Source organism: Nomascus leucogenys, chromosome 19 (assembly GCF_006542625.1).
Source record: "Nomascus leucogenys isolate Asia chromosome 19, Asia_NLE_v1, whole genome shotgun sequence".
Lineage (NCBI taxonomy): Eukaryota > Metazoa > Chordata > Mammalia > Primates > Hylobatidae > Nomascus > Nomascus leucogenys.
Window position 1 is genome coordinate 57,305,970 of NC_044399.1, and position 26,228 is coordinate 57,332,197.

Below are 26,228 nucleotides of genomic sequence, written 5' to 3' on the forward strand. Positions count from 1 at the left end.
ACGGCATGATACCTACCTGGAACGTCTTTCTTCAGTTTTCTCTTTCCCCAGTTAATTCATTCATCCTGTCCCATGCTGTACTGGGCTCTGTCTTTGAATTTTCTCAGCATTTAGACAGTTTTAGTATGGAAACTTTTGATTACAGGTTCCTCCAGGGCAGAGACTGTCTCATCATCTCTGTCCAGTACTTACTACAATGCCTGGCACACACTATACTCAATAAATGTTTGTTGAATTCAATGAAATTGCTTATAGGTGCCTTGGGCTTATTTGCTTTTTATTTCATACTACTCTGCAGTTTTCACCACTAAAGATTCCTTGAAGGTAGAATTCTTGTCTTATTCTTTTTTTGCCCTACCTCTAGAACAGTTGCTACACATTGATGTAACAGGTTCTCCACATGCTGGATGGCCTTGTTAATTGTTGTTTAAAGTCATCTTGTATATCAACTCTGCATGCACTGTAAGGTGTTCTGTTTGAGTAAATATTTGTATGTTATTTATTTAAGAGGAAACTAGGCAAGTTTGATTAGAGCTCTTTTTTTTTTTTTTTTTTTTTTTTTGAGATGGAGTCTTGCTCTGTGGGTCACCCAGGCTGGAGTTCAGTGGCATGATCTGGGCTCACTGTAACCTCTGCCTCCTGGATTCAAGTGATTCTCCCACTTCCACCTCCCAAGTAGCTGGGATTTCAGGCATGTGCCACCACGCCTGGCTGATTTTTGTATTTTTAGTAGAGATGGGGTTTCACCATGTTGGCCAGGCTGGTCTCAAACTCTTGACCTCAGATGATCCACCCACCTCGGCCTCCCAAAGTGCTGGGATTATAGGCATGAGCTACCATGCCCGGCCTAGAGCTCCTTTTATAGACAATTTTCATGTTAGATTTAAATGCAAGGATGTCAGTGCTGTATTTTTAAGATTGTGTTTACTTCAGGAGTCAATAAAAAAGATTTTTTTGAGACAGGGTCTCTCCCTGTTGCCCAAGTTGGGGTGCAGTGGCATGATGATTGCTCACTACAGCCTCAACTTCCCTGGCTCAAATGATCCTCCTACCTCAGCCTCCCCAGTAGCTGGTATTACAAGCATACACCACCATGCCTGGCTAATTTTCTTTCCTTTTCTTTTCTTCCTTTTTTTTTTGTAGAGACCTGTCTCACTGTTGCCTGGGTTTGTCTCAAACTCCTGGGTTCAAACGATCCTCCTGACTCAGCCTCCCAAAGTGCTGGGATTATAGGTGTGAACACCATGCCAGCGCCCCCCGCAAATTGTTTTAATTTAAAAAGATTAACGCCAGTAATATTCTAAACAGTTGCTGAAGAAGTGATTTTGGAACCTTTGGAGGAGAATACGGTAATTCCAAGAGTCAACACAGGCTCACTTAGAATAAAAAGACCCTCTTCAGGAGCGTCATGAGCTTAGTAGGGTAGAGGAATGGAACAGACACAGAATAACTTGATCTAGGCAACCCACTGGACAATGCTTTCCCGATATTCTGGTAGGTGAATCTGTGGCAAATTGAACACTTTTATCCAAAGAGGCATAGTGAGTAAGTCCTGCCCATCTGGAAGGCATCTCAGATAAAAATGCCAAAGGATTCTGCTTTGGCCTTTGGCTTTTCTGTGTTTTTGATGCATGATTGAGAGGTTGGCAGAAACAGAATTTAACATTTGTTCAGCACCTACCACCTTCTAGGTACGGTGCTAGAAGCTGTGTGGTCATCATCTCATTTCATGAGTGGCCTGGTCTGCTGATGATTCAAAGCTCAGGAGCAAAGCCAACTTCACAGATGACAGACTAAATTCTGGCAACTAAGTAGTTAAATTTGCTGCTGAAAGCACCATGCCCCCACACTCAGGTTCACAACAACCAGCTACTTTGAGCCACACCTAAGAATCTAGGAGATCTGGTTTGGTAATCATTTGTGGGAAAAGAACTGGGGGTAACAAAGAGGGAGTGGGGAGGAGGAGGGATTTGCGGTGATCACATGTGAACAGAAAGCGATGGTGTGCTGGAGCTGCTTGGTGAGAGAACCCTCCAAGAGGCTGCAGATGCATAGCCTAGACCTCAGGGAGAACTGGCCCTAGGATTCCCTGCACCCGCCAGACCAGTACAAGGTACCACCATTGTCCTAGAATTCTGTAGCTGAATGAAGCTTCAAGAGTCATCTAGCTGTATTTTGGTCATCAGATTTGAAGGGAACAGACTTAAATCCAGAAGAGAATGACCATATCAAAATGGGCACTAGAAACCAATACAATAGAAACCTGTTATATGGTGTATCTTCAAAGCACTCTTCTATTCATTCTACCGTTTAATCCTTCAACAGTCCTGTGAAAGGGTTAATAAAATAAAGGAACCACAAGGAAAGAAGTGGAGTGGCTCGCCCACAGCCAGCCAGTGAAGAGTCTGGCTCTTGAGTCAGGATCTCCGGACCATCACTTGGGTGTTCTTTCTCTGGACGATGCTGTGTCTCTATGCACAAGCATCTGCTCACACTGGGCCAGACGCCGAGTAGGCACAGGCCTGTGGGGAAGTTGTTCTGCAAGGCTCACGGGAGGCCAGAGGTTCCCACAGCCCATAAACTCCCAGCCCTTAGCCAGCCCCCGGCCCCCCACACAGTCTGACCCAGAGCAGCTGTGTAACAGGCACGGGCTGTTCATGCCTCTGGCTTTCAGCAGAGCTTGGGCTGGAGTTCACCTGGGAATGGCTCTGCCAGCCTTTTACTCAACACTTGCTGCCAAGTCTGCCTTCCCTTCCTCCACTGATCTCTTGTGAAGGGAGGGATGTAAAACACAGCCCAACTCTAACCTGCGGTTCCCGCCAGCCCAGCCCTCAGAGCTTCCCCTGCTCCCAGAAACAATACCCTGATTATCATTCATTATTTCTACTTCTTAGTATTAAAATCCTTTTAATATGGCATTGAAGACCATTGGGGAGTTTTAAATTTCGTGTCAGACCAGGATTTATAGGCCAGTTCTGAAATTTTACCTCTGGGCTCGATAATTGCAATTCCCTTTTAATCGCCCTCTTAGACACCTCTGTTAAAAGACTTCAATTATTTCCACACTGTGGCCCATGAGGCAGCCAATTTGAATACCCAACCCATGTCACCTCCTTATTATGGAGGCCTGCTTAGGAGGTGCTAGACAGGAACCTGGTCTGAAGGTACTAGGTCTGATGTGCTGTCCCAGGGGGCCTTGGGATTTTTGGGAAAGGAGTCTCCTCTCTCCAGGAGTCGTGAGTTCAGGGATCATACCCTACCCACCTCTGTTCTTCCCCTCCCCAACTGGAAGCAAGAACCAGATGTGTTAGGATGTATATGCTCACTGAGGCTTGTTCTGAAAGCTGTGCAATTCTATGAACAGGCAAATGCATATACTGGGAATCCTTCCATGGGAAATTGCTTAAAGGAATATGATACAGGGGGTTGGCTGGGAGGGTCAAGGCAGATAGAGATCCTTCAGCTGAGCTCTCGAGAGTCCTGTGGTGCTTTTGGGAAAGTAAGAGCAGATACTACCTGAGGGGGTTGTGGAGTACTAGAAAGAGACCCTCACCACCACCTCCACCAAGGACAGAAAGAGGACACAGGATCAGCCACAGCCTGCAAAGGGCAGCCATGTCAGGAGAGATGAGAAGAGCAGCTTGCTCCTCAAAGACCCAACTTGATCAGGTGTAGTGAAGGGGGCTGAGACAGGAGCTGAGGGTGGGAGTAGCTAAAGGAGCCACCTCCAGGATGCCATTTAGTGCTTTGTATCTGATGACAGCAATTTGTAAGGGATAAATGCATAACTGTGTATCCAGAGCCACTAAGTGCTGAAAGAAGGTTTCATTGTGGGCCAAAAACATCTGCTTTTGTTTTTTTTGAGACAGAGTCTCACTCTCGTTGCCCAGGCTGGAGTGCAATGGTGTGACTTCAGCTCACCGCAACCTCCGCCTCCCAGGTTTAAGTGATTCTCCTGCCTTAGCCTCCCAAGTGGCTGGGACTACAGGCAATGTGCCACCATGCCCGACTAATCTTTGTATTTTTAGTAGAGACAGGGTTTCTCCATGTTGGTCAGGCTGGTCTTGAACTCCCAACCTCAGATGATCTGCCCATCTCAGCCTCCCAAGGTACCGGGACCACAGGCATGAGCCACCACACCCAGCGAACATCTGCTTTTATTGGGAGATAGTGGGCTGAATGAGAGGCAGCACTCAGGCTGGGAAAAGGGGACTTCATAAATGAGGCAAGGGAGACAAAGAAAATCTAGGATTCAGGGTCTCACACATTGTGATCAAAGTCTTGTTCTTGGGTGGCGGCAGCCAAGAGGGAATGAGACTCCACAGCCTTGGTAAGGAGGGGTCCCCTGGGACCTCGGTCAGCAGCCTTGCACAGTAACATAAGGGATGTCTGCACTGGAGGCTGTTAATGGGTTGGACCAAAGCGAGAAGGGTCACTCAAGAGCATGGATCTCCCAGTACAGCAATGGGCTAAGCTATTGTGTCCAAAAACAGAGTGCTGTCACCCCAGGATCTTCAAAATGATTACCTAGGGTACTAGTAACATGGCTTCTTATATTTATCACTAATTTTAAAATAAGATACTGAATTTTACTAATATTTAATATCAGAGTGACAGGAGTATATGTGCAAGCTCAAAAGATTTTTATAATACAGGAAAATGAACGAAAAAAATCTTTTAAATGAGATGATGTACTTGACACCAGAAGACTCAGTGGCATATGATTTAACTCAACATGGGGCTCCCGCCCCTGGCCTGTCACCAAGCCCATGCCCACAAACATACACGGAGCCAAGTCATCATGGACGAGGCCTCAAGGTCCCAGTTATCCTAACTCAGTTCGTAAGATGCCGTGAGGATCAGTACCAGACACTTGCTCTAGGATCCTAGTGTCTGTGTCTTTTCCTATCGAAAAAATGGGCTTTTATTTCCTTCTGCTTTCCATGCCTGTTTTCTCATCTGTAAAATGGGAAGAGTCTAGCATTATCCCAGTCCCACAAGAACCAACGTTCATTTTCACCCATGTGAAAATGCAAGGAAGAAGGAGACTCCCAGGTCCAGTTTGTCCCAGGCTCCTCCACACATATAAGCCCCTCTCATGCCCCTACCAAAGGAAGGCTTCATAAACAGAAGAGACATCACCGGTCAGGCTCCACAGGCACACACAGCAGGCAGACACCATGGTGGCCAAGCCCCATGCTCTGTGGCACTTCCCGCTTGCAGGAGTCTTCAAGGGGTGGATAAGAGAGTGCCAGCCTAGAAATCCCAATCCCAAGCCCCAGCTCAGGCACACACTAGCTCATCTTCTGAGCACGCCCTGTAACCCTTCATTCCACGGTGCCTGGCTATGTGACAAAGGGGACACGGGCACCCTCGTGCCTTTTGCCCAGGGTGGCCGTAAGAATCAGATTAGTTGGGCGGTGGGGGGCGGTGTATGTGTGGAAACATGGAGCCCTCTTAGATGGGAGAGAGAGTACTGAGCTGAGGGTCCCCTGGCTGTCCCAAGGACTCACCCTGCTGTGGACTTGGAATTTGACAAATCTAGGTTGGAATCTCATCTCTGTTATTTACCAAACCTAGAACAAGATAATTCACTTGCTAGAATCTCAGTTTTTTAATCTGTACAATGGGAACAACAATTCCTACCTCTTAGAGCTCCTAAGAGATTAAATGAGATAACTGTGCAGAATTCCTGCCCAGCGTCTGACAACAGAGTTAGTGTCCAAGGATGGCAGGCGCTAATGTAACTATTATCTAATATCAGTGTAACATTCACCACCATCACTACTTGGATGACATCATTGGCAGGTTTCCAAAGCCAGAGACTCTTGCAGACCACAGTCTCGACCGCTTTCAGATACCCCTGCAGCAGCTCCTGCCACACAAGCCCCACCCTGTAGCCATGAAGAGCCTGAGTGTCCATTACCTGCCTTGGAGCAGAGGCCACCAGCCCTTTGAATCAGAGGCTCAGAGCTGTTTCGAATGCTGTCTCTGAACCTGCTCTGAGCTGTCAGCAGAGCTTTGCAACCACCCACAGAATTCACAGGAGGTGGGAGCTCACATGCCAGATTCCATCTTTCCAGCCTTTGTCACGGTCTATTCCAGAGTCCTCTGACCTCAGAGGATGCTGGAAACTGGGAAGGAGGAGGGGGGTCCTGCTCTCCTGCCCAGCTCCATAAGAAACATGCCGAGCAACTGAAAAGATGCCAGCTTCTGTGACCTATCACAAAAAGGCCTGGGTGAAGACATGGGTTTTACAGCCTCATCCCCAGAAGCCAGTTTTTATGGACTCTTTGGAGGTTTCTGCTTGGTTTGCTTTTAAGAAAACTGCATTGCAAGCTCACCAGTGGCTATAGTGACACTTATAAAACAGTGGGTGTCCAGGAAGCTCTGTATTAAGACACTTTGCATACATCTCTTGGGAGACAGGTAAAGGAAGTGGGCTATTCCTGTTTTGGAGATGGCCAAGCCCTTTTCAATTAAATATATCACCGAAGGACTGAACCAGCCCCAAACTGGGAGCAGCCTGTCCTTTCCAGAAAATTACAGCTTCCAATGTATAGGCCAGGGACCATGTCAAATGATCCTGAGGGTTTGGGGCTTTTCTTACTGTATTGATTCAAAGTCTGAGAGAAATGAGAAGACAGGAGGAAACGCTAGCCTGTGCCCAGGGATTCCTGCCCCCTCTAGCCCTAGCCCCCATCTTTCTGGCTCCTCCATGTGCCCCTGCCTCTCATGCAGGCTCAGCATCCCTTAAAAGTTCCAGGTCAAAATTTTGAGCTGACCCTCGAAAGTCATGAAAATTGGCAGTGGCAGTCCCAGCCCAGAAATTGACTCCCAAGTGAACATATCATTGGCACAATCTCAGGGCCTCTCAAGCAGTTCTGTTTGCTATGTTCTGGAAAGCTCCCATATGGCTGATACAGTAGAGGCCTGAATTCCGAATTCCAAATTCCATTAGTTTCTTCAAGCATGGCTTAAAGGTGTGAGCACGATCCTGGGCAAATCGAATGGGCCCTTGATTCCTGCATTATTAGCAAGCACTTCCTAGTATCGTTCTACAGAGGGGCCTCCCTGAAGGGTATGGTGATGGTATTCATCTGGGAGGCAGAGGTAAACGTGTAGAAAAATGTTCTGTGCAATTTCTGGCCGCAAGGAAAATAGGGCTGCTTTGCAAAAAATTAGTTGTTTTCTCAGCAGCCTGTGGACCGTCTGTCCACCAGGCTGGTCATCACATAGAAAAATGATATCATTCATCCCCAATCTGCAAAAATACTTTTAAAGTTTGTTTCTCCAGTTAGTGGGGATGGTTTTGAATGATCGACCTGTATTAGTTTGCAAGGACTGCCATAACAAAGTACTAGAAACTGGTGGCTTAAATAACAGAACTTCATTGTCTCACAGTTCTGGAGGCTAGAAGTCCAAGATCAAGGTGTCAGCAGGGTTGGTTGCTTCTGAGGCCTGTGAGGAAGAATCTCTTCCATGCCACTGTGCTTCTAGTGGTTTTCTGGCAATCTTTGGCATTCCTTGGTATACATCACCCTAATCCCTGCCTTCATATTCACACGGCATTCTCCCTGTGTGTGTATCTGTCTCTGTGTCCAAATTCCCTCTGTTTTATAAGAATATAGTCATATTGGATGAGTGCCCACCCTAATGATCTAATTGTAACTTGATTACCTTTATAAAGATCCTGTTATCACAAAAAGTCACATTCTGAGGCATGGGGGGTTAAGAATTAAACATATCTTTTTGAGTGAGTCACAATTCAAACAATGATACTGCCTTTCCTGCCCACCCTACTAGGACCAAAGGAAGCCAGCCAATAGTAGCACATGCTACCTTCTCCAAAAAGCTTTTGCAAAAACTTCTCACACAGGGTTTAGCACTCATTGTCCTTGTCCCCTATACCAGTTGCCTGGTCCAACCTGGGAGGTGTATTCCTGAAAAACATCAAGATGAGCCTTGATCAATGAGGAGTAGCCAACTAGCAAAAAAAAAAAAAAAATAGTAACAAAGGGCCTCTGGGTACAGGGAACATCATGAGCAAAATGTGGAGGATGAAGGAGCCCTGGTAGGTGCAGGGAGCCAGAAGCAGGTCCTGAGGCTATTGGAGAACTGTGGTCATTGTTTGAGGTTTTTGTTTTTTGTTTTTGTTTTTGTTTTTGAGATGGAGTCTCGCTCTGTCACCTAGGCTAGAGTGCAGTGGCACAATCTCAGCTCACTGTAACTCTCAGCCTCCCCGGTTCAAGTGATCCTCCTGCCTCAACCTCCTGAGTAGCTGGGATTACAGGCACGCACCACCACGTCCAGCTGATTTTTGTATTTTTAGTAGAGACAGGGTTTCACCATGTTGGTCAGGCTGGTCTCGAACTCCTGACCTCGTGATCCACCTATCTCGGCCTCCTAAAGTGCTGGGATTACAGGCGTGAGTCACCGCACCCAGCCATGTCTGAGTTTTAAAGAGATTATTCCTGACACGGGGTGTAGAATGGACCCCTCCTCTGGCTGAAGGTGGATGTGTCCTTGGGTCTCAGTTCTTTTCTGCCACATTAGAGGATTAGACACAGTGATTTCCAAGGTTCATACCAGTCTTAACATCTATCAAGTCTGCAACAACATTATTATCCAGGATACTTGCCACCATGGAGTATAAGCAGCGTGGGAGGGCTTGTGAGCCTTTTTTGTACCAAGAGGGCTCAGAGCACCATCCATCAAAGCCTCTGACAATTACCTTCCCATTTCTAGCGTGGAGGTGGAAAGGTGTGATCCCTCTCCTCACTCATCACAACAACCACAGCTGACACACCTGTAACAAAAGACAGGTTAACAAGAGAAAAAGCAAAACAAACATATTTAATCAAAGTTTTCCATGACATGGGAGCCTTCAGAAATGAAAACCCAAAGACCCAGGGGAAATTTTATGTTTTTATGCTTAGGTTCAATGAAGAACAGATAGCTGTATAGAAATATGATTGTGCAAAAGGGTATGAGCTAAGGCTAATAGACTGAGGAGGGACCCCAAAAAGGCCTGGCTGTTGGATTCTTCTTGGTCTCTTGTGTAGCACTCCTTCCTCACTCCTCCCTGGTACAGGGCAGGACCCTCTGGAACTAGGGTCTTAAGACCTGCTATCCAACAAGGTAGTTCAGAGAATTCCTTTATGGACAGCTCTATATAGAAAGGCAGGGTGAAGGTTGGAGCAACAATTCTCATTTCTATGGCTTGCCTTGGGGGAGAAAGGGGAGCAGGGGATAGAAAGGCAGGAGAGGGTCAGAGAGAACTTGCTTCTGAAGCCCCTCCAGTGTCCTTCAGTTTAAAGTCCCCATCATGCTAAGGTGCCATACCTTGGGGTCATGTTCTGAGTCCCAACCATGACCACCCCAGTGAAGGGGCAGGGCATAGCAAGGTGTGGGTGGGGGACCCTCTTCAGCAGATACAAGTCTGTGAGCTATTCTTACCCCACCTCACCAGGCCCCTCCAGCCTTTTCTGGCTGACTACTTATCCCAGCCCCAGAATTTGCTTACAGGACCACAGTTTATTTCAAGTTTCAGCACAGTGGCTTGACTTGGCCAGAGATTTATGGCTGAAATGAAGCCTCTGGGCTTGGGTGTCAGCATTTTGCTTGGCTCAGAGGCTTGCATTCGCATTTGAACCAATCAATACATGCAGGCATTAAGTGGTATTTAGGCTGCCTCTCTAGGGAACAGGACAGGCTGCTGGAATCATTTGAGCATGAGCAGGGAGGATGCTTCTAGGACTGGGAAATCCCAGGAGCTCTGAAGTGAGGGCCCTGGATCAATGCCCCAACTCCAGCCCCGCTCAAGACTCAGGCCTCAAGCTGGAGGCAGACTATACTGAAGGAGGGATCCCACAGAAACGGCCATATTTAAGTTTCAATGTTGTCTTTATCCTTCTCCACGGGGATGATGTATTGAAGAAAAAAAAAAAAACTTACTGCATTGACTTGGCTTGAAAGAAAAGATTGTATTTGAAAAGAACAGATGGTGCTAAAAAGTTATTGGAAGGAAGAGAGAGTTAGGAAACCAAATTCCAGGTTCCCACTGGCTGCTGGTGGGTGATGTGCCCACATCTCCTTACAGAAAGAGTTAGCAAGGCAAAATGATCACCTGGGACTCTAATCACAGAAAATTCACCACCCACCCTGCCAGAAAGATTGTCTGGCAAGTTTGTGGAGTGGAAAAACCCCACTGGGATCCCCTCCTGTGGTCTCTTCTCTAATTCTAAGTGATTCCTGGAATGCCGGCACCAACCACACTCTCTCTCCTCTCACTTCCCCTGCTCAGAATTCAGCTGGGTCCCTCCGCACAGCTCCCTGGTGAGGGATGCTCAGCAGATGCTAGAGGAGGAGGTGGCTTGCATGGGACCTAATCCAAAATTCAGAGAAACAGAAAGAGGAAATTCAGGATTCTCAGGGTCGCTACTCTTGATTAGAAGTTTTCTCTCACTTGATTTTTTCTTTCTTTCTTTTTTTTTTTTTTGTGGTCTGGATAATCAGTGTTTTTTCCTTTGAAAAGAAGAAAAAACCACTGATGCATCTTATAGGTATTTTTTATACAAACCAGAGCAATCTTAGACAATACTACTGGGACCAATTGTTGTTTGGGAATCAACTTAGATCCTTAAACGTTTTATTTTAATTTGCACCTTCTAAATGCATGTTAATTCACCAATGCTTGATGTAGGGCCAAATTAGTGTGGTGTGGTCCATTGATTAGAGTTCCTCATTGTCTTTCTCATAAATCACATTCATAACACCTCATCCATGATGTTCAGTCTCTGTTTCCTTAAAATGAAAATAATTTTAAAATACTCCTGAAGTAATCTGAAAGCTCTCTGGAGGCTTTCCGGATTTTTAAAATTTGTTTCCTGATCTTTCTGTTGCCCCATTCATACCTAATTCAACAGTAATTATTTCTAGTGACTCACCAGCTACCAGTCTTTCCAAAGTATTCAGATGTTCTCCTGCCTCTTTCATCTACTTGATGAGTACAGCTGGCATAAACAGTTTTAGAAACTGTAGGGGCACAAAGGTGTGTCACTTTTCCTTACCCATCACAAGGGTCACTCTGGACAATCCTAGGACAAAAGACAGGAAGGCAAGAGGAAAGCAAAACAAATTTGTTTAATCAAAGTTTTACATTGCTTGAGAGCCTTCAGAAATGAAGACCGAATGTCTTTGTTTGGTTTGATGAAGAGTGAGCCATTGCAGAAGCGGATGGGACAGATAGGGGATGATCTAGTGGTGACAGACTGAGGGGGAAACCTAGCAAGCCTGTGGGTCCAGATTCTCCTTGGCCTCTTGTCTAGCATTTCTTCCTCCTGGGTGTGGAACAGGATCCCTATGGAATGAAGGTCTTCAAAGTAGCAGGGAGAGAATAACCATACTAGTTTTATGGCTTGCTCCAGGGGAAAGGGGTGCTAGTTCCTCTGACTGATTTTGGGGAAGAGGAATTCTGGTTTCTACAACTCACTTCAAGGGAGAAAGAGGGGCGAGAGACAGGAGAGGAGAAGGTCAGAGAGAACTTGCTTCTGAGGCCCTTTCAATGTCCTTCATTTCAAAGGACTTAGCATGCCAAGGGGCCATACTTTTGGGTATTATGTTCTGAGTCTGATAGAATAAGCATAACTGACTCTCAGTGGGTACGGAAATCAAATGATGGGAGTAGGGGGTCTAGGGGTTACTAAAGAATAACCTTGAACACTCAGTAACCTTAGGCATTCAGTGACCTTGAACATTCAGTGACCTTGAACACCAGTGACCTTGAGCATGCAATGACCCTGAACATTCAGTAATCTTGGACACTCAGTGACCTTGAGCATTCAGTGACCTTGAACATTCAGTAACCTTGAACTTTGAGTGACTTTAAGCACAGTAACCTTAAATACTCAGTAACCTTGAACATTGAACCTCAGTAACTTTGAACATTCAGTGACCTTTAACACTCAGTAACCTTGACCACTCAGCAACCTTGAACATTCAGAGGGCACAGCGTATTTCACAGCATGTAAAATGTAGAGCTTGTGCTAATCTAGCAAGCAAATTAGTCACACGAAGGCCAGTTAAGAACACTTCTACTACTATGTTTTTCTTACAACTGTGGCTATGATCAGTCTACTCCTCCCCATCCCGATTGCAGTGATTTCAAGGCTAAGTCTGTAGAGGTAGACTCTTCATCTCCTACTTTCTCGCCTGGTATACAGAATGAGAAAAAATGCTCAGCCAGGGCCAGGGTGGACATCAGCCCCCCACAAGCCTGCATATTCCAATCCATATTCTGAAGATGCAGAGGTCGAGTAGATAAGGAATAGGGTAGCCTGAGGCAACACTGAAAGGGTCCAAAATATCTGCAGGATGCACCGTTTACTAGTATGCTGTTCTTCAAGCACAACCCACCTCTGACCCACCAAAAGCTCTTCTAAAAAATGAGTTACTTGCATTTGGCATACATCTAAACCTATGTGCATTATAGTAGGAAGTGCCAGAGTTTTGAAGATAGCCTTGGGTTCACATTGCCTCCTGGTACTTACTACATGAACCAGCTGTGTCAGCTCTCTGAGCCTCCATTTTCTCTCTTATAAAATCGGGATGATGATATGTTTCATGCATTTGTTAGGAAAATTAAGTAAGATTTTCATATTTAATGGAAGGAGTCCTGAAACCTTTACGTCTGGAATGGGAGGCTCTTCTCCAAAACCCCCAAATCCCACCACACAGTCAATCTCTTATTTCACCTTCTTATAAGATCATCAGCCACACTGGATTTAGGAAAGAAAGGAAACACTAGCATAATAATAACAACAGTATCCGCTAATGCTTATTGAGTGCTAACTACATGCCCACATGTCTCAACCCATGTGATCTTCACAACACCCCTTTATGAGTCAATTATTATTCCCACTTCTTAATCACAAAATTCAGGCACAGAGAGTTTAGGTTAGGTAGCTGGCCCAAGGTCACACAGCCAATAAAAGGCAGAATTGAGACTATAAAACTCTCAGTAGCCGTGGAACTCAAGTGATGAGAGCAGGAGGTCCAGGGGCCTGAGGTCACACAGCCAATAAAAGTCTGGCTGCTTAATTATTATATTTCTCTTGAAAGAAGGAAAGGAAAAGGGAGGGAGGAATAGAAGCAAGAAAGAGAGGAGGGAGACAGGGAGGGAGGGAACGAGGGAGGAGAGAAAAAAAGGGGAAGTTAGAAGAACCTCAAAAGAAGCTAGGAGGCCGAGTGCGGTGGCTCATGCTTGTAACCCCAAAGGAGGCACTTTGGGAGGCCAAGGTGGGCGGATCACCTGAGGTCAGAAGTTCAAGACCAACCTGGCCAACATGGGGAAACCCCATCTTGACTAAAAATACAAAAATTAGCTGGGCATGATGGCGCACACCTGTAATCTCAGCTACTTGGGAGGTTGAGGCATGAGAATCCCTTGAGCCAGGAGGCAGAGGTTGCAGTGAGCCAAGATGGTGCCACTGCACTCCAGCCTGGGTGATAGAGTGACATTCCACACCCTGCCCCACCCCCCCCCAAAAAAAAAGAGGCTAGGAAAAGGAGCTCAGGACCATTTATGTTGTCTTTGTTCCAAAACATGAGAAAATAATTAAGGAAATGCAATTTGGAACATCTTCTATGCCTCTACCCCAGTCACCCACATAACATCTCTGATGAAATGAAAACTGCTTTACAGCTTACAATGTTAAGGTCTCAACAAGCAGACCTGCAGCCCCAGGGAACCCATCCCTGCCTTGGCCCCTCCTACAGAGCCTTGAGCCCCCTTAGCCTCAGAGCAGCTCTTCTCCACGCTGTGCCACTGGGAGCCAGATCCTCTCTCAACCTGAAACCTCTTCCTATCACAGCTGATCCTCTTCAGAGCACATTCATCTAACTTGTGGGAAAGTATGAAGGGCAAGTGAATAACAAAGCCAAGGCTACTTGGATAAAAGACTCCATGCCATACGCCATGTGTAATTATTATTACAGAAAATTAATAAGCAGCAAAGGACTTCACACTAAAATTTACATTGATCTAGCATTTTTTCCCTGCTCTCTCCCATAAAAATGCTTTAAATGCAGCCTGATTTAATGGAAACAGTAAAAAATTGTGCTGAATGGTTTATATTTGCTACAGAGTTACTACAAAGTATATTTTAAGAAAAACTTGAAAGTTATGTGTTTTTTTTCCTGTAGGATAAGATTAGAGAAAGAGGTTCAATTATTTTTTTTTTTCCTTTCTTTCTGTATTGATCCAGACAAACTCCCACAGGCTCAGTTCTTTGTTTCTAACAAATCTTCACACCTTCACACCTTGTCCAGACACTTGTCAAGAGAGATTCTTAGCAAAGACACATGTGGAGGAATGCCAGCAGTGTGGCCTGAGTCTTGACAGGGTTATGCTTGATAATAATCATCATCACGTGGCTGTGTTCTATGTGACAGGAACTTGGCTGGTTATCTAATTTATGTGGCTTTTGTCATTGTTGATCTCACCCGTGAGTTTGGCCATCCCAGCTAGGAGCTCAGTCACCATCTGAATGACTTGGCGCTCATGACCAGCACAGGACATGAGGATGGCCACATCTTATAGCTTCTGGTCCCCAGCCATGTTCATCAGAGCCAGAAAAAGAAATAAAGCCTCGGAAAAACAGTTTCTAACCTCAAGGAGCTTAAATGGCAGAAAAAAATGGTGTTCTAAAGATTATAGAGGCATGCCAACCTGCATTTAAAACTCAGTTATAAGCAGTGCATATAGTAGGCCTTTAATAAGTTTTAACTCTTGTCGGTCATATTATTAATGCTGCTGTAGGTAGTATTCATATTGACTTGGTCCAAGCCCGACCTGCATTAGAGAGAACATTTATGCAACAGATGGTAACTGTCATAGTTGAGAACTCAGGTATCCTCCAGGTCTCAATTACATAATTCTCTGGTTCCTTCTGATTCACTCTTGGCAAATGGAGGCCAAGAGTTATGTGATGAGCTATGCAGTAATAATGCAACCACCAAAGTTCCCCGGTCTTTGCATTTCTCCTAACAGGGAAGGCATCATTATCATGTGAATAGATGACAGCTAGTGTTCATGAATTGACACGAATGTTTGGATTAACTCAGCTCCACTGCAATATAAATTTTGACCAAGAGTGTCAGAAACTTGTCTGATTTAACAGAAATATGTTCATTTGTCCTCTCAGCCAACAAATATTTTTTGAGTGTCTACGATGTATAAGGCATTGGAGACATGTGATGAATGATCCACCATTCTGGCATTAAGGAGGTGGGAAGGCAAGACACAGAAGTCATCCTTCCTGTAGAGGCCAGTGAAAAACATTGGCACCCTCAAGATTGGACCACCTGTTCTCCAAACACACACTGTCTATGTGGCCTCTGCTCATGTGCTCATGCCAGTCTCTCTTGCTGCATTTCTGCGTTGCCCTTTTCCTAATTCCTGACCCCTCTTCACAACCCATCCTCAAGATACTCCTATCCTGACCACCCATTTGGAGACATCACTTTGGCCTCTGCTTCAATAGCATACGGTGCCTATACCTCTCACTCGCCTCTTGTATGCTACCATTCACTAAAAATCTTGGTACATATGTTTATTCTTTCTCACCAGTCTGTAAGCTCCTTGAGAACAAGGCTAAATCCTAAACACTTCGCATCCCTAGAGCATCCAATACTTTAGCTGGTGTGCAACAATGCACCAGTAAATATCTGAGAAATGGAATGCGACTCAACAAATGCTAACCAAGAACTACACACAAAACATCTTTTCATGTCCTACAGGAAGATGCAAAGGTAAAGAAGAAGGTTTTACTCTAAGTGAGGTGGAGGCCTTTGGAGGATTCTGAGAGGAGTGGTGATCTGCTATCATAGTCAAATCCTAATACATCTTGTTGCAGGGATGTTCTAACATAACTTCTTGGGGTTGTATTTAACATATAAAGATGCATTTAACCAAGTTTTTCTTTATTTAAACAAATGTGATGGCTGCTATTCATAAATTGCAATACCTTTCTCACCCTCTTTTACTATATTCCTTTCTCCTTTGACTCTCATAAATGAATTGAGATGCAGATATTTGCAAGGACCAGTGTCATCCTATGAAGAAAGCAGTGGTTTCCATAGGAATAGCTCCACTTATGGAGCTCCTACTGTGTGCTAAGAATTATTACTCTGCATACATCCTTCTCAAAAATCCTTACAACAATCCAGCAAGTTAGGCATTATGACCTCCATCTTAAAAATAGGGAAACTGGAGCTCAGAGGAGTTAAATCATTTGCCTAAGGTCGTGGCTTAGGGTGGTGGATGGTGGAGCTGAGAGCTGAATCTAGGCCTTGCCTTGCTACACTGCAGCAGCTAAAACCATCTCAGAAAGGCATTCCTTTGAAAAGTGTGGAGGGTTTGAGGGCTCACTTAAGGGAGCCAGCCCTATGTCAACATGATGCCCATCGGGATATTGCACAGAAGCAAAGTATGACATGTTCCCTGTCTTGTCAACTGCCACTAATGGTCCTCACATGTTGTCATAAAGTGTCCCTTCATTCTGGGCTTAAAATAACTTGGTGCCTTTGCCCTCTTGAGTCACAGCTGCCAACCTTTCAATCTCATCAGCGGCTTGCCTTGTATCAGATGTGCCAGACAGTTTTCTTTAAACATATAGAGCTAAGCTGGTAAGGAGCCGTGGGAGCCTTAGAAATTCTTTTTGTTTCCATGTCAGAGCTTCTTATGGTTTTTTTGTAGATTTTTCTGACAATGTATTTCACTATCTGGCTGGTGTGTCTATCCTGAAAACCCAAATTGATGATCCCTCCAGCAATGCCAAGTAGAAATATTCTTCTCTGTCTCTGAGATTTTAGGGAAATGAAATGCAATTGATTGTATAGACTGATCTATAGGTTGCATTGTCTCTTGTGCTTGCAGTCTTGGAGCAATAATATGCTTTATTTTAATCTTAAGTCTGCAGGTAACTCAATGTGTGACCTTGAGCAAGTCTTCACTTCTCCAAGGAGGGTGAAACTGAGTCTTTCTGCAGAAATAAATCTGTGATTCTGTGATTAATCATTTTCCTACCACCTCTGTGGGATATTATTTGTCCATTGGAGATTCCAGGGCTTTCATAAAATGTTTTGTTACTAGGACTTCTGCAATCAGCTAGGGAAGTACAGACATCAGATCAATAAGGGCCCTTAGGGAACTTTTAATTCAATGCCTGCATTTTGCTAATGAGGAAACTAAAATCCAAAGAGGTGCAGGAACTTGCCCAAGCCCACGCAAATCCACGACCGGAATCCAGGACTCAGCTCCCAATTCAGTGGCCTTTCTGTATATCCCTTCTAGCCTGTAGGTCAGAAATGGACCTTGATATTCACAAGCCAACCCTCCTGCCTTTTTTGATGGACTCTAACGTACTCATTATAATATAGGCACTCTGCAAAAATGGGTGGTCCATGTTTTTCTGAAAAAATTCATGCAAAGTTGGAGGCAGAATACAATTGATCAGAAAACATCCAACATTTCAGGCATTTTTGGAGAGAAGTTCCTTATTCAAAGTCATCAGGCAAATGAGGGGCAGAGCCAGAACTGGAACCGGAGAGCTCCAGAGAGACACGGGGAAGATAATGGATTGTGACAAGCTGTCCATACAGTCCTCTGGCTTCCTAAAGTCCAGATGGACACCCCACACTGTCACATTGATTGATGGAAGCACCAGTGATAAGACAGTCACAAATCCCCAACACATGGAATCAGCTGTACGTTTGTCTCCAGGAGGCTCTAGATCAGAACATAACCTTCCCTTCTGCAAGCCTAAGTAGAATTGCCACCAGCCGAAGGGACAAAAGCAAGACCCTAATAGGCTCATCTGTGACCACTTGGGTGTAAGCAAAGAAAATGGAGGTAGACCAAGAAGAGAGTTTAGATTTGTTTTTCACTGGGTTTTTGGCGGTCTCTTAAACAAATCTGACCCTAGGTATAAGCTTGCCCTTTTCTAGTCCCAACTTCCCTGGATATAAAATACATGTTTTGCAACTGCTCTGAAAGTTATTAAAGTTGCAGCAGTAAACTATGGGAGGCCAGAGAATTTCAGACAAAAGTTATTACATCGGTAACTCAGAAACTAATTCCTAAAACTCTTGACACATTTATCCAGAGGGCTAGTGCCAATATAGAAATGGAAATCGTTGTCAAGGGCCACTGTGTACCTGGAATTAAAATCCATCATTCCTCAGAGCAGAGAGCTATGATTTTGGCAGAATATGAATACTCCTGCCTTTCACCACTATCTTTCCTCAAAAATAGGTCCTTTATTTTTCAGAAGAACAAGACAAATTCTGCTCTTTTTGTCTTTTTGTTTGTCTCCTTAAGAACCCCTTGTTTACATGTTCTTTTCAAATATTGCTTTCTTTGACAGTCCCTCATTTAAACCGAAAGGCCTCCTTTTCCTTCAATTACACCAGTTTTATTGTGGATAGAAATCCTGCTGGGTACAGTAACAGAGAACAAACTTTACAGTAGCAATAATCCCTTCTACAGCATCTATTGTGGGGAAACTCAATACACTTTTATTAAACGGTTGAAGAATTGGCTTCAGTGATCTGAATTAACCACAGAGAGCAAAGATAGGGAAGAAGACTACCTCTTTCATTCAGCAGACACCCACTGCATGCCAGAGACCAGAGACATAAAGCTACCAGCCAGGAGCACTGCACTGAAAGAGATGGTGGATTGTCTTAGGCAATGCCTTCATCACCAAAAGTTAGCAAAGGCAGAAAAGATTTGGTGGGAATTAGTGTTAGCAAGCGCGTGCAGAAATGGGCCCCTGATTCACTGTGGGAGGATTGACAATATGCCTAAATGTGCACACACTTCGACTCTGATTCTAGGAATTTGTCCTTAGGCCGTATTTAGATAAGTACACAGAGTTAGCTTTGGCATAATCGTGATCAAGAAAAAATCAGAAGCAATGCACAAGTCATTAAAAATGCAATCATTAAAATGATAATGTAATCTATATTGTCTTGTGACATACCATCAAGTGAGCAAGTGCAATCACAGAGTACATGTACTATGGTCTCATTCATGAAAAATTAAAATGGATTAAAATGGACAGGTTGGGCTTGATGCAGTGGCTCACACCTGCAATCTCAGCACTTTGGGAGGCTGAGGCAGGTGGATGGCTTGAATCCAGGAATTGGAGACCAGCCTGGGTAACACAGTGAGACCCTGTCTCTACAAAAAAAATACAAAAATTATCCAGGTGTGGTGGCTCACAGCTGTAGTCCCAACTACTCAGGAGGCTGAGGTAGGAGGATCACCTAAGCCTGGGGAGGTCAAGCCTACAGTGAGCTGTGATCACACCACTGCACTCCAGCCTGGACAATACGGCAAGACCCTGTCTCAAGACAGACAAAAAAAAAAACCTGATATGTTGTTCCCTTAGGTGGTGACTATGGTTATTGCTGGACAATGGTATTCTAGGTGACTTTTACTTTCCATTATCAGCCTTTCTGAATCGTTGGATTTTCAATGCTTTTTATTTTTTACAGTGAGCATCACTTTATATTTAGGGGGTGGAAATGTTTAAAAAATTTATTTATTGGAAAGCTAGTTTTTCCCTTAATCCTTTACCATTTGTACTGCCATACCAAAGCCCAACCTACTGGTAAAAAAAAAATGTGAAATATTGTGATGATTTCATAGATGTATAAATAAGCCAAAACCCACCATCAAATCATACACTTTTTTTTTTTTTTTTTTGAGACAGAGTCTGTATCGCCAGGCTAGAATGCAGTGGCGATCCCTGCTCACTGCAACTTCCACCTCCCTGGTTCAAGTGATTCTCCTGCCTCAGCCTCCCTAGTAGCTGGGACTGCAGGTGCGCGCCACCACACCCAGCTAATTTTTGTATTTTTAGTAGAAACAGGGTTTCACCATGTTGGGCAGGATGGTCTCAATCTCTTGACCTCGTGATCCGCCCACCTTGGCCTCCCAAAGTGACAGTTTTTGTACGTGTAATTTATTATACATCAATTATACCTCAATAAAATTGTTTTTAAGGAAAGAAAATATGAAATAATCTAGGTAATTTTTATTTTCCACACAAACCACTCAAAATAAGTAGGTAAATAAATACACACACACACACACACACACACACACACACACACTCGCAGACATTTATGAATCAATGCTGGAAAGTAAATTTGATGGTCCAATCAGTGACAGGAGGCTATTTCAAGAGGTTACTAGCATGAGCAAGGTGTAAAAGTGTTCATTTAATTTATTCTCTATTCTCTGACAGTGTCAGTATCCTTGATTATAGGTGGGTGCGGAGCTCACCATTTCACCTGCTTCCGTCTTTTTCTGTTTGCACCTTTTGCAAAGTCCCCGTCAATCTTAGGTACCTTTTACCCCAAAATACATGCTTCGGTGCACTTTAATTTTCCTGCAGTAAATAAACAGCTCTTACTAGCTTCCATCTTAAGCAACTGTAGAACAAACCTGAGGGTTCCGAAACTTTCTATCAGATAAAATTCTGAAAACCAATCATTCTTTCTAGAGATAATTTTGAATAGAGTGATACGTGTTTTGAAGACATTTCCTTGAGTCTGCTGGCAGGTTTTCTCAAGTATATGTATTCTTTCTTGTGATACTCGCTACTGAAATAGTCCAAAGAGCTGCATTTGCCTTAAACAGAATATGACAAAAGAAATGCCAGTGGTGAGACTGGGTTTGCGAATTGGATCTCTTAAGTTTGCTGGACTAAAAGAAAATAAGTATTTGCATGTTGCTGTCAGAATCACTGTCCTCAGTGCCACTTAGAGTCCCATCTCTTGGTGCCCATGAAGAATGTGAGCCCTGAAGTCCCTGCAAGGACACGACCCTGTCCACATGTTAGGCCTAATTTTCATAACTGTTTCTCTATGCTTTTCTCCCCTGCTTTCCAATGCAACCAGTTGGACAGTGCTACAGGGAAGAATCGGGCGCCCAGACAACCCATTTCGAGTGGCCCTGGAATACATCTCCAGTGGAAACCGCAGCTTGTCTGCAGTGGACTTCTTTGCCCTGAAGAACTGCAGTGAAGGTATCTGAATCTGGCTTTCCCACACTCCTTGGTAGCCTATTGTGTTAGATGTGTCAATAACCTGCAATCACGTTTAGCTGGGAATGTGCACACTTAGGAAGAAAAGTCTAGAGTGGGCTAGGTGCTGTGGCTCACACCTGTAATCCCAGCGCTTTGGGAGGCCGAGGCGGGCGGATCACTTGAGGTCAGGAGTTCAAGACCAGCCTGGCCAACATGGCAAAACCCTGTCTCTACTAAAATTACAAAAATTAGCCTGGCGTGGTGATGTGCACCTGTAATCCCAACTACTTGGGAGGCTGAGGCAGGAGAATTGCTTGAACCCGGGAGATACAGGTTGCAGTGAGCCAAGATTGTGCCATTGCACTCCAGCCTGGGCAACAGAGTGAAACCCTGTCTCAAAAAAAAAAAAAAACAGTCTAGAGTGTTTTAGGGGCTAGTTCTGAATGATGCCAGGTGATCCATATCCCAGATAATCAATTTCAAAGAGCTAGTATAAAATTATATCTACCTTGAGAACACATAGGCACATAGAAGGGAACAGCAGACATTGGGGCCTAACAGAGGGTGGAGAGGGAAGGGTGGGAGGAGGGAGAGGATCAGGGGCCCAAGAATGAAGTTTGGACCCAGAGGAAGCCTGAGGCACTCCCAGACCTAAATTCACAATTTAGGCTATTCCTGAATAACTTTGAAGGCCCATGTCCCACAGTCATCTGTCCCATGTACAGGCCTGGATTTGAACTTTGCGCCTCTGGGAAGTGGTGTGTGAAAGAGATTCTCTTAGGGAGGAAGCCCTACTGACCCCGCACCAACCCAGCTTCTTTTGCCGCTGTGGCTCTTCATTTATTGCTGGCTTTGCAGGAACTTTTATAGCGTATTTTGTTTTCGTTGTTTAATCAAAACTGGTTTATGTGTGGGGAAAAGAAAAATCACCATAATGTGATAGATTGAACCACAGTTCAAGTTGAAAAGGTGGGTAACCTATGGTATGAGGCAATGTATAAGAAACATGTGGTTTGGGAGCAAGCCAGGAACTTGTACAAATGTTTCTGCACTCATGAACTTGAAGACTTGTGAATGTCTCTGGACATCATCAGTCCTCACAGATGTCAAGGATCTATGTACCATACAAAAGAGGCTATCAGTTGAAATGGAACCAATTAACAAGAATGTGATGGGGAGAAAGTATCAATTCCCAGAATGTTCTCATTTGATCATCATTAGGAAAAAGGAATAAGAAACTACCAAAGTCCAGATATTAGGCCCACTACAAATACTCCTGCAACAATTTCTTGACCTGAAAAAAATTCTTTGCATGTTAAAATCAAGGATCTCAACCTATAGATGTTTTCTCCCTTGCCCTGCAACTCCCTGTCACCTAAAAACATTCATTCCCCATAGCCTGTGTTGCATTCGCGGTGAGTCTGTTCCAGAGACCCATTCCTTGTCTGCTTTTCTATCTTTACAAAACCAATAGAGTTGACCTACCTAAAATCTCTCTAATGATCCAGAAAATTTCCGCTGGCAGGGCACCCTCTTAGAGGAGGGAGAAGGTGAGTCTTCCTCTGATTCCCTAGAGAAAGTGGCTTGGCCCAGATACCTGGGGAAGTTCTCATGGTCCAGCTTCCTTCTTTCAGTGGCTCTAGGTCCAAGAACAGATGGTCTCCATGAGGAAGCAAATGTTCTCTGTGTTTCTTCTCTGGGTCAGACCACCTGTGATCAACAAGGGATGTGGAGGGATTGATATGGATGTGTAAGGCAGAGAATAGTGAAGAACAAGGTGATCTCAGTGTTTGCTTAGAACTTCTAAATTTCCTTCCCATAGAAGACAAATTCAGGTGCACATCAGTAGGCATAGACAAATTGCAGACATAAGAATCATCCTAAAATTACACTCATATTTAAAGGGAAGGGGTTACTTTAAAGGCATACTCAATGTCTATTCAATGTAGACAAATGTCTATTGTTTCTGGGGTCATTGCTTTGGTTAAGCCGGAAGAAGAGGGGATAAAAGGAGAAAAATGGTGTCTTTGAAGGCGGTGAATAGGGCTGGCGACATTACTGGCCAGGACTGTAGGTAGGTCTGCAGGATGCCTGGTCTATATTTCTGATAAGAACTTGGTCCCTTCATGATGAGGCACAAATAGAGCACAAGGGGAAACACAAATGTATAACTCCACAGCTCTTCCTTGGCCCACTGCAGAGACATGCCATTTTAGTTCATCTGGAGAAGCCTCAAGGAGACATGGGACAATTCTCCCTGCATAGGACATAATATCTATCTGTGGGTGTCATCAAGACAGAGCCCCTTCCTGTATCCTCTCTAAATCCTTACACTTATCATAGTGTGTGACACTAGGTAGGGGCTCAGTTCATCTCAGTTGATATGGACTAATAAAAAAGCTAACATTGACAGAGCACTCGCCATGCGCAAAGGCTAGTGTCAATGCCTTTATGTGTTACCTCATTCTAGCTTTACAATAATGCTGTAAAGCAGGGACTAGTATCCTCATTTTACAGATGGGGAAACTGAAGCTCACAGAAGTTTCAAAACTTGACAAGGTCATTCAGTTAGTCAAAGGTAGAGTCAAACTCAATCCCAAGTTGATCGGATGACAAAGCCAGTGTCTCTGTCCACTACACTCTACTGTCTTTGTGGAAGAGGCTGAGGTTTCATTTATTTCCTGAAAACCTTAGCATCATCTTTGACTCTTCCTGTTCCTCTTACCACTACACCCAAACTGCCAGAACCTTCACCTCTAGACTTGCTTTTGCCTGTATTCTATCTGTCTCTGTCTAGCTACTTGATATGGTTTGGATTTGTGTCCTCCCCTCCCCACCAAATTTCATGTTGAATTATAATCCTCAGTGTTGGAGGAGGGGGCTGGTGAGTAATTGGACCATGGAGGAGGATCTCCCCCTTGCTACTCTCGTGATAGTGAGTGAGTTCTCATGAGATCTGGATGTTTAAAAGTGTGCAGTGGGCTGGGCACAGTGACTCATGCCTGTAATCCCAACACTTTGTGAGCCTGAGGTGGGTGGGTTACCTGAGGTCGGGAGTTCGAGACCAGCCTGACCAACGTGGAGAAACTCCATCTCTACTGAAAAAACAAAAAACAAACAAACAAACAAACAAAAATTCGCCAGGCGTGGTGGCACATACCTGTAATCCCAGCTACTCAGGAGGCTGAGGCAGGAGAATCACTTGAATCTGGGAGGCAGAGGTTGTGGTGAGCCGAGATGGCGCCATTGCCTTCCAGCCTGGGCAACAAGAGTGAAACTCGGTCTCAAAAGACAAAAACAAAAACAAAAGTGTGCAGCAGCCAGGCGAGGTGGCTCACGCCTGTAATCCCAGCACTTTGGGAGGCTGAGGCAGGTGGATCACGAGGTCAAGAGATCGAGACCATCCTAGCCAACATGGTGAAACCCTGTCTCTACTAAAAATACAAAAATTAGCTGGGCATGGTTGTGGGCGCCTGTAGTCCCAGCTCCCCAGGAGGCTGAGGCAGGAGAATCACTTGAACCCAGGAGGCAGAGATTACAGTAAGCCGAGATCTTGCCACTGCACTCCAGCCTGGTGACAGAGCGAGACTCTGTCTTAAAAAAAAAAAAGTGTGCAGCACCTTCTTCATTGCTCTTTTCCTCCTGCTTTAGCCGTGTAGGATGTGCCTGCTTCCCTTTTGCCTTCCACCATGATTGCAAGTTTCCTAAGGCCTCCCCAGCCATGCTTCCTGTACAGCCTGTGGAACCATGAGCCAATTAATCCTCTTTTCTTTATAAATTACCCGGTCTCAGGTATTTCTTTACAGCAGTGTGAGAATGGACTAATACAATACTGCTGTTGCTGTCTCTTGGATATACCCTTCTGACTTCATATTCACAGCTGTGTGTCTTTTTCTTTCTATATTCTTCATATATGCAGACTTGAACTTTGGCAGCAGCCAACTGGTCTCCCTGATACCATTCCATCTTCCACACACGTTGCCAGATAAATCTCCTCAATATTACTCCTTCCCTTGTGGCACTTTCATGTGACATAGGTCATTTCTTATTGCCTCCCACATCAGAAAATAATAGAATAAGGGGCCTAGACTGGACCACCTCACTCATTTCCTGGGGCCAGGAAATGTCATTTGCAGCTACAGAAATTCTCCTTGGAAGACTTTATTCTCTACATCTAAATTTAGTAGGTGTTTTATAATCATTTCCCATTTAATCATTTTGGGATCCTAACTTGAAGTTCAAGACCTTGTCTTACATTTCTTTTATTTCTCCAGGGAGCAGTTAGCATGGTGTTAAACACATAGAAAACACCACACAAATACACGTTGACTGATTGGTTAATCAATCAATTGATAAATGCTGCACCTTCTTTTATAGCTTTGGGCTATTACCCTACTACTTCCAAAAGAAAGTAGCTGTGAGTAGAAATGGCTTGGAAGAGATTTTTCACTGAAAGGCCAGTGAAAGAGCAGCTTACACAATCAGCACAGACAAGAGAGACATTAGCCCCCAGAGACACCCATGCCTGGGCTCCCAGGGAACCCTTAGCCCATTCACAAAAACCTTCCTCGAGCAGACAACCCAGAGCAATAGGATCACGCAGGACACACACCAGGACCCCTCAGGTTCAGAGGTGCCTACAGAAACACATACATCAGAATGGGAAAGACTAGCTTCTTGAAAGGGATTTGAAAAGGACCAGTGTGCCAGGCATGGTGGCTCATGCCTGTAATTCCAGCACTTTGGGAGGCCAAGGTGGGTGGATCACCTGAGGTCAGGAGTTCGAGACCAGCCTGGCCAACATGGTGAAACCCCATCTTTACTAAAAATACAAAAAAAGTAGCCAGGCATGGTGGCACACACCTGTGGTCTCAGCTACTCGGGAGGCTGAGGCAGAAGCTTGAACCAAGGAGGCAGAGGTTGCAGTGAGTTGAGATGGCACCACTGCACTCCAGCCTGGGCGACAGAGTAAGACTCTGTCAAAAAAAAAAAAAGAAAAAGAAAGAAAGAAAAGAAAGAGAGGGAGGGAGGGGAGGGGAGGGGAGGATCAGCGTGGCCCTGAACAGCTCCTAAAAATGCACAGCATTGCAAACCCTCCTCTAGCTCTTCCACGCACTAGGCCCTGTT

General features: G+C 44.6%; 1 protein-coding gene across 1 annotated transcript in view; it reads left to right on the forward strand.

Annotated features, from left to right (window-relative positions):
* Window positions 1-26,228, forward strand: part of ALK (ALK receptor tyrosine kinase) — a 525,427-nt gene that overhangs the window by 307,041 nt on the left and 192,158 nt on the right. Inside the window, exon 5 of the mRNA XM_030799790.1 lies at window positions 20,974-21,101. Within this exon, the coding sequence (XP_030655650.1) occupies window positions 20,974-21,101 (128 nt within the window). The remainder of the gene's footprint in view (window positions 1-20,973; window positions 21,102-26,228) is intronic.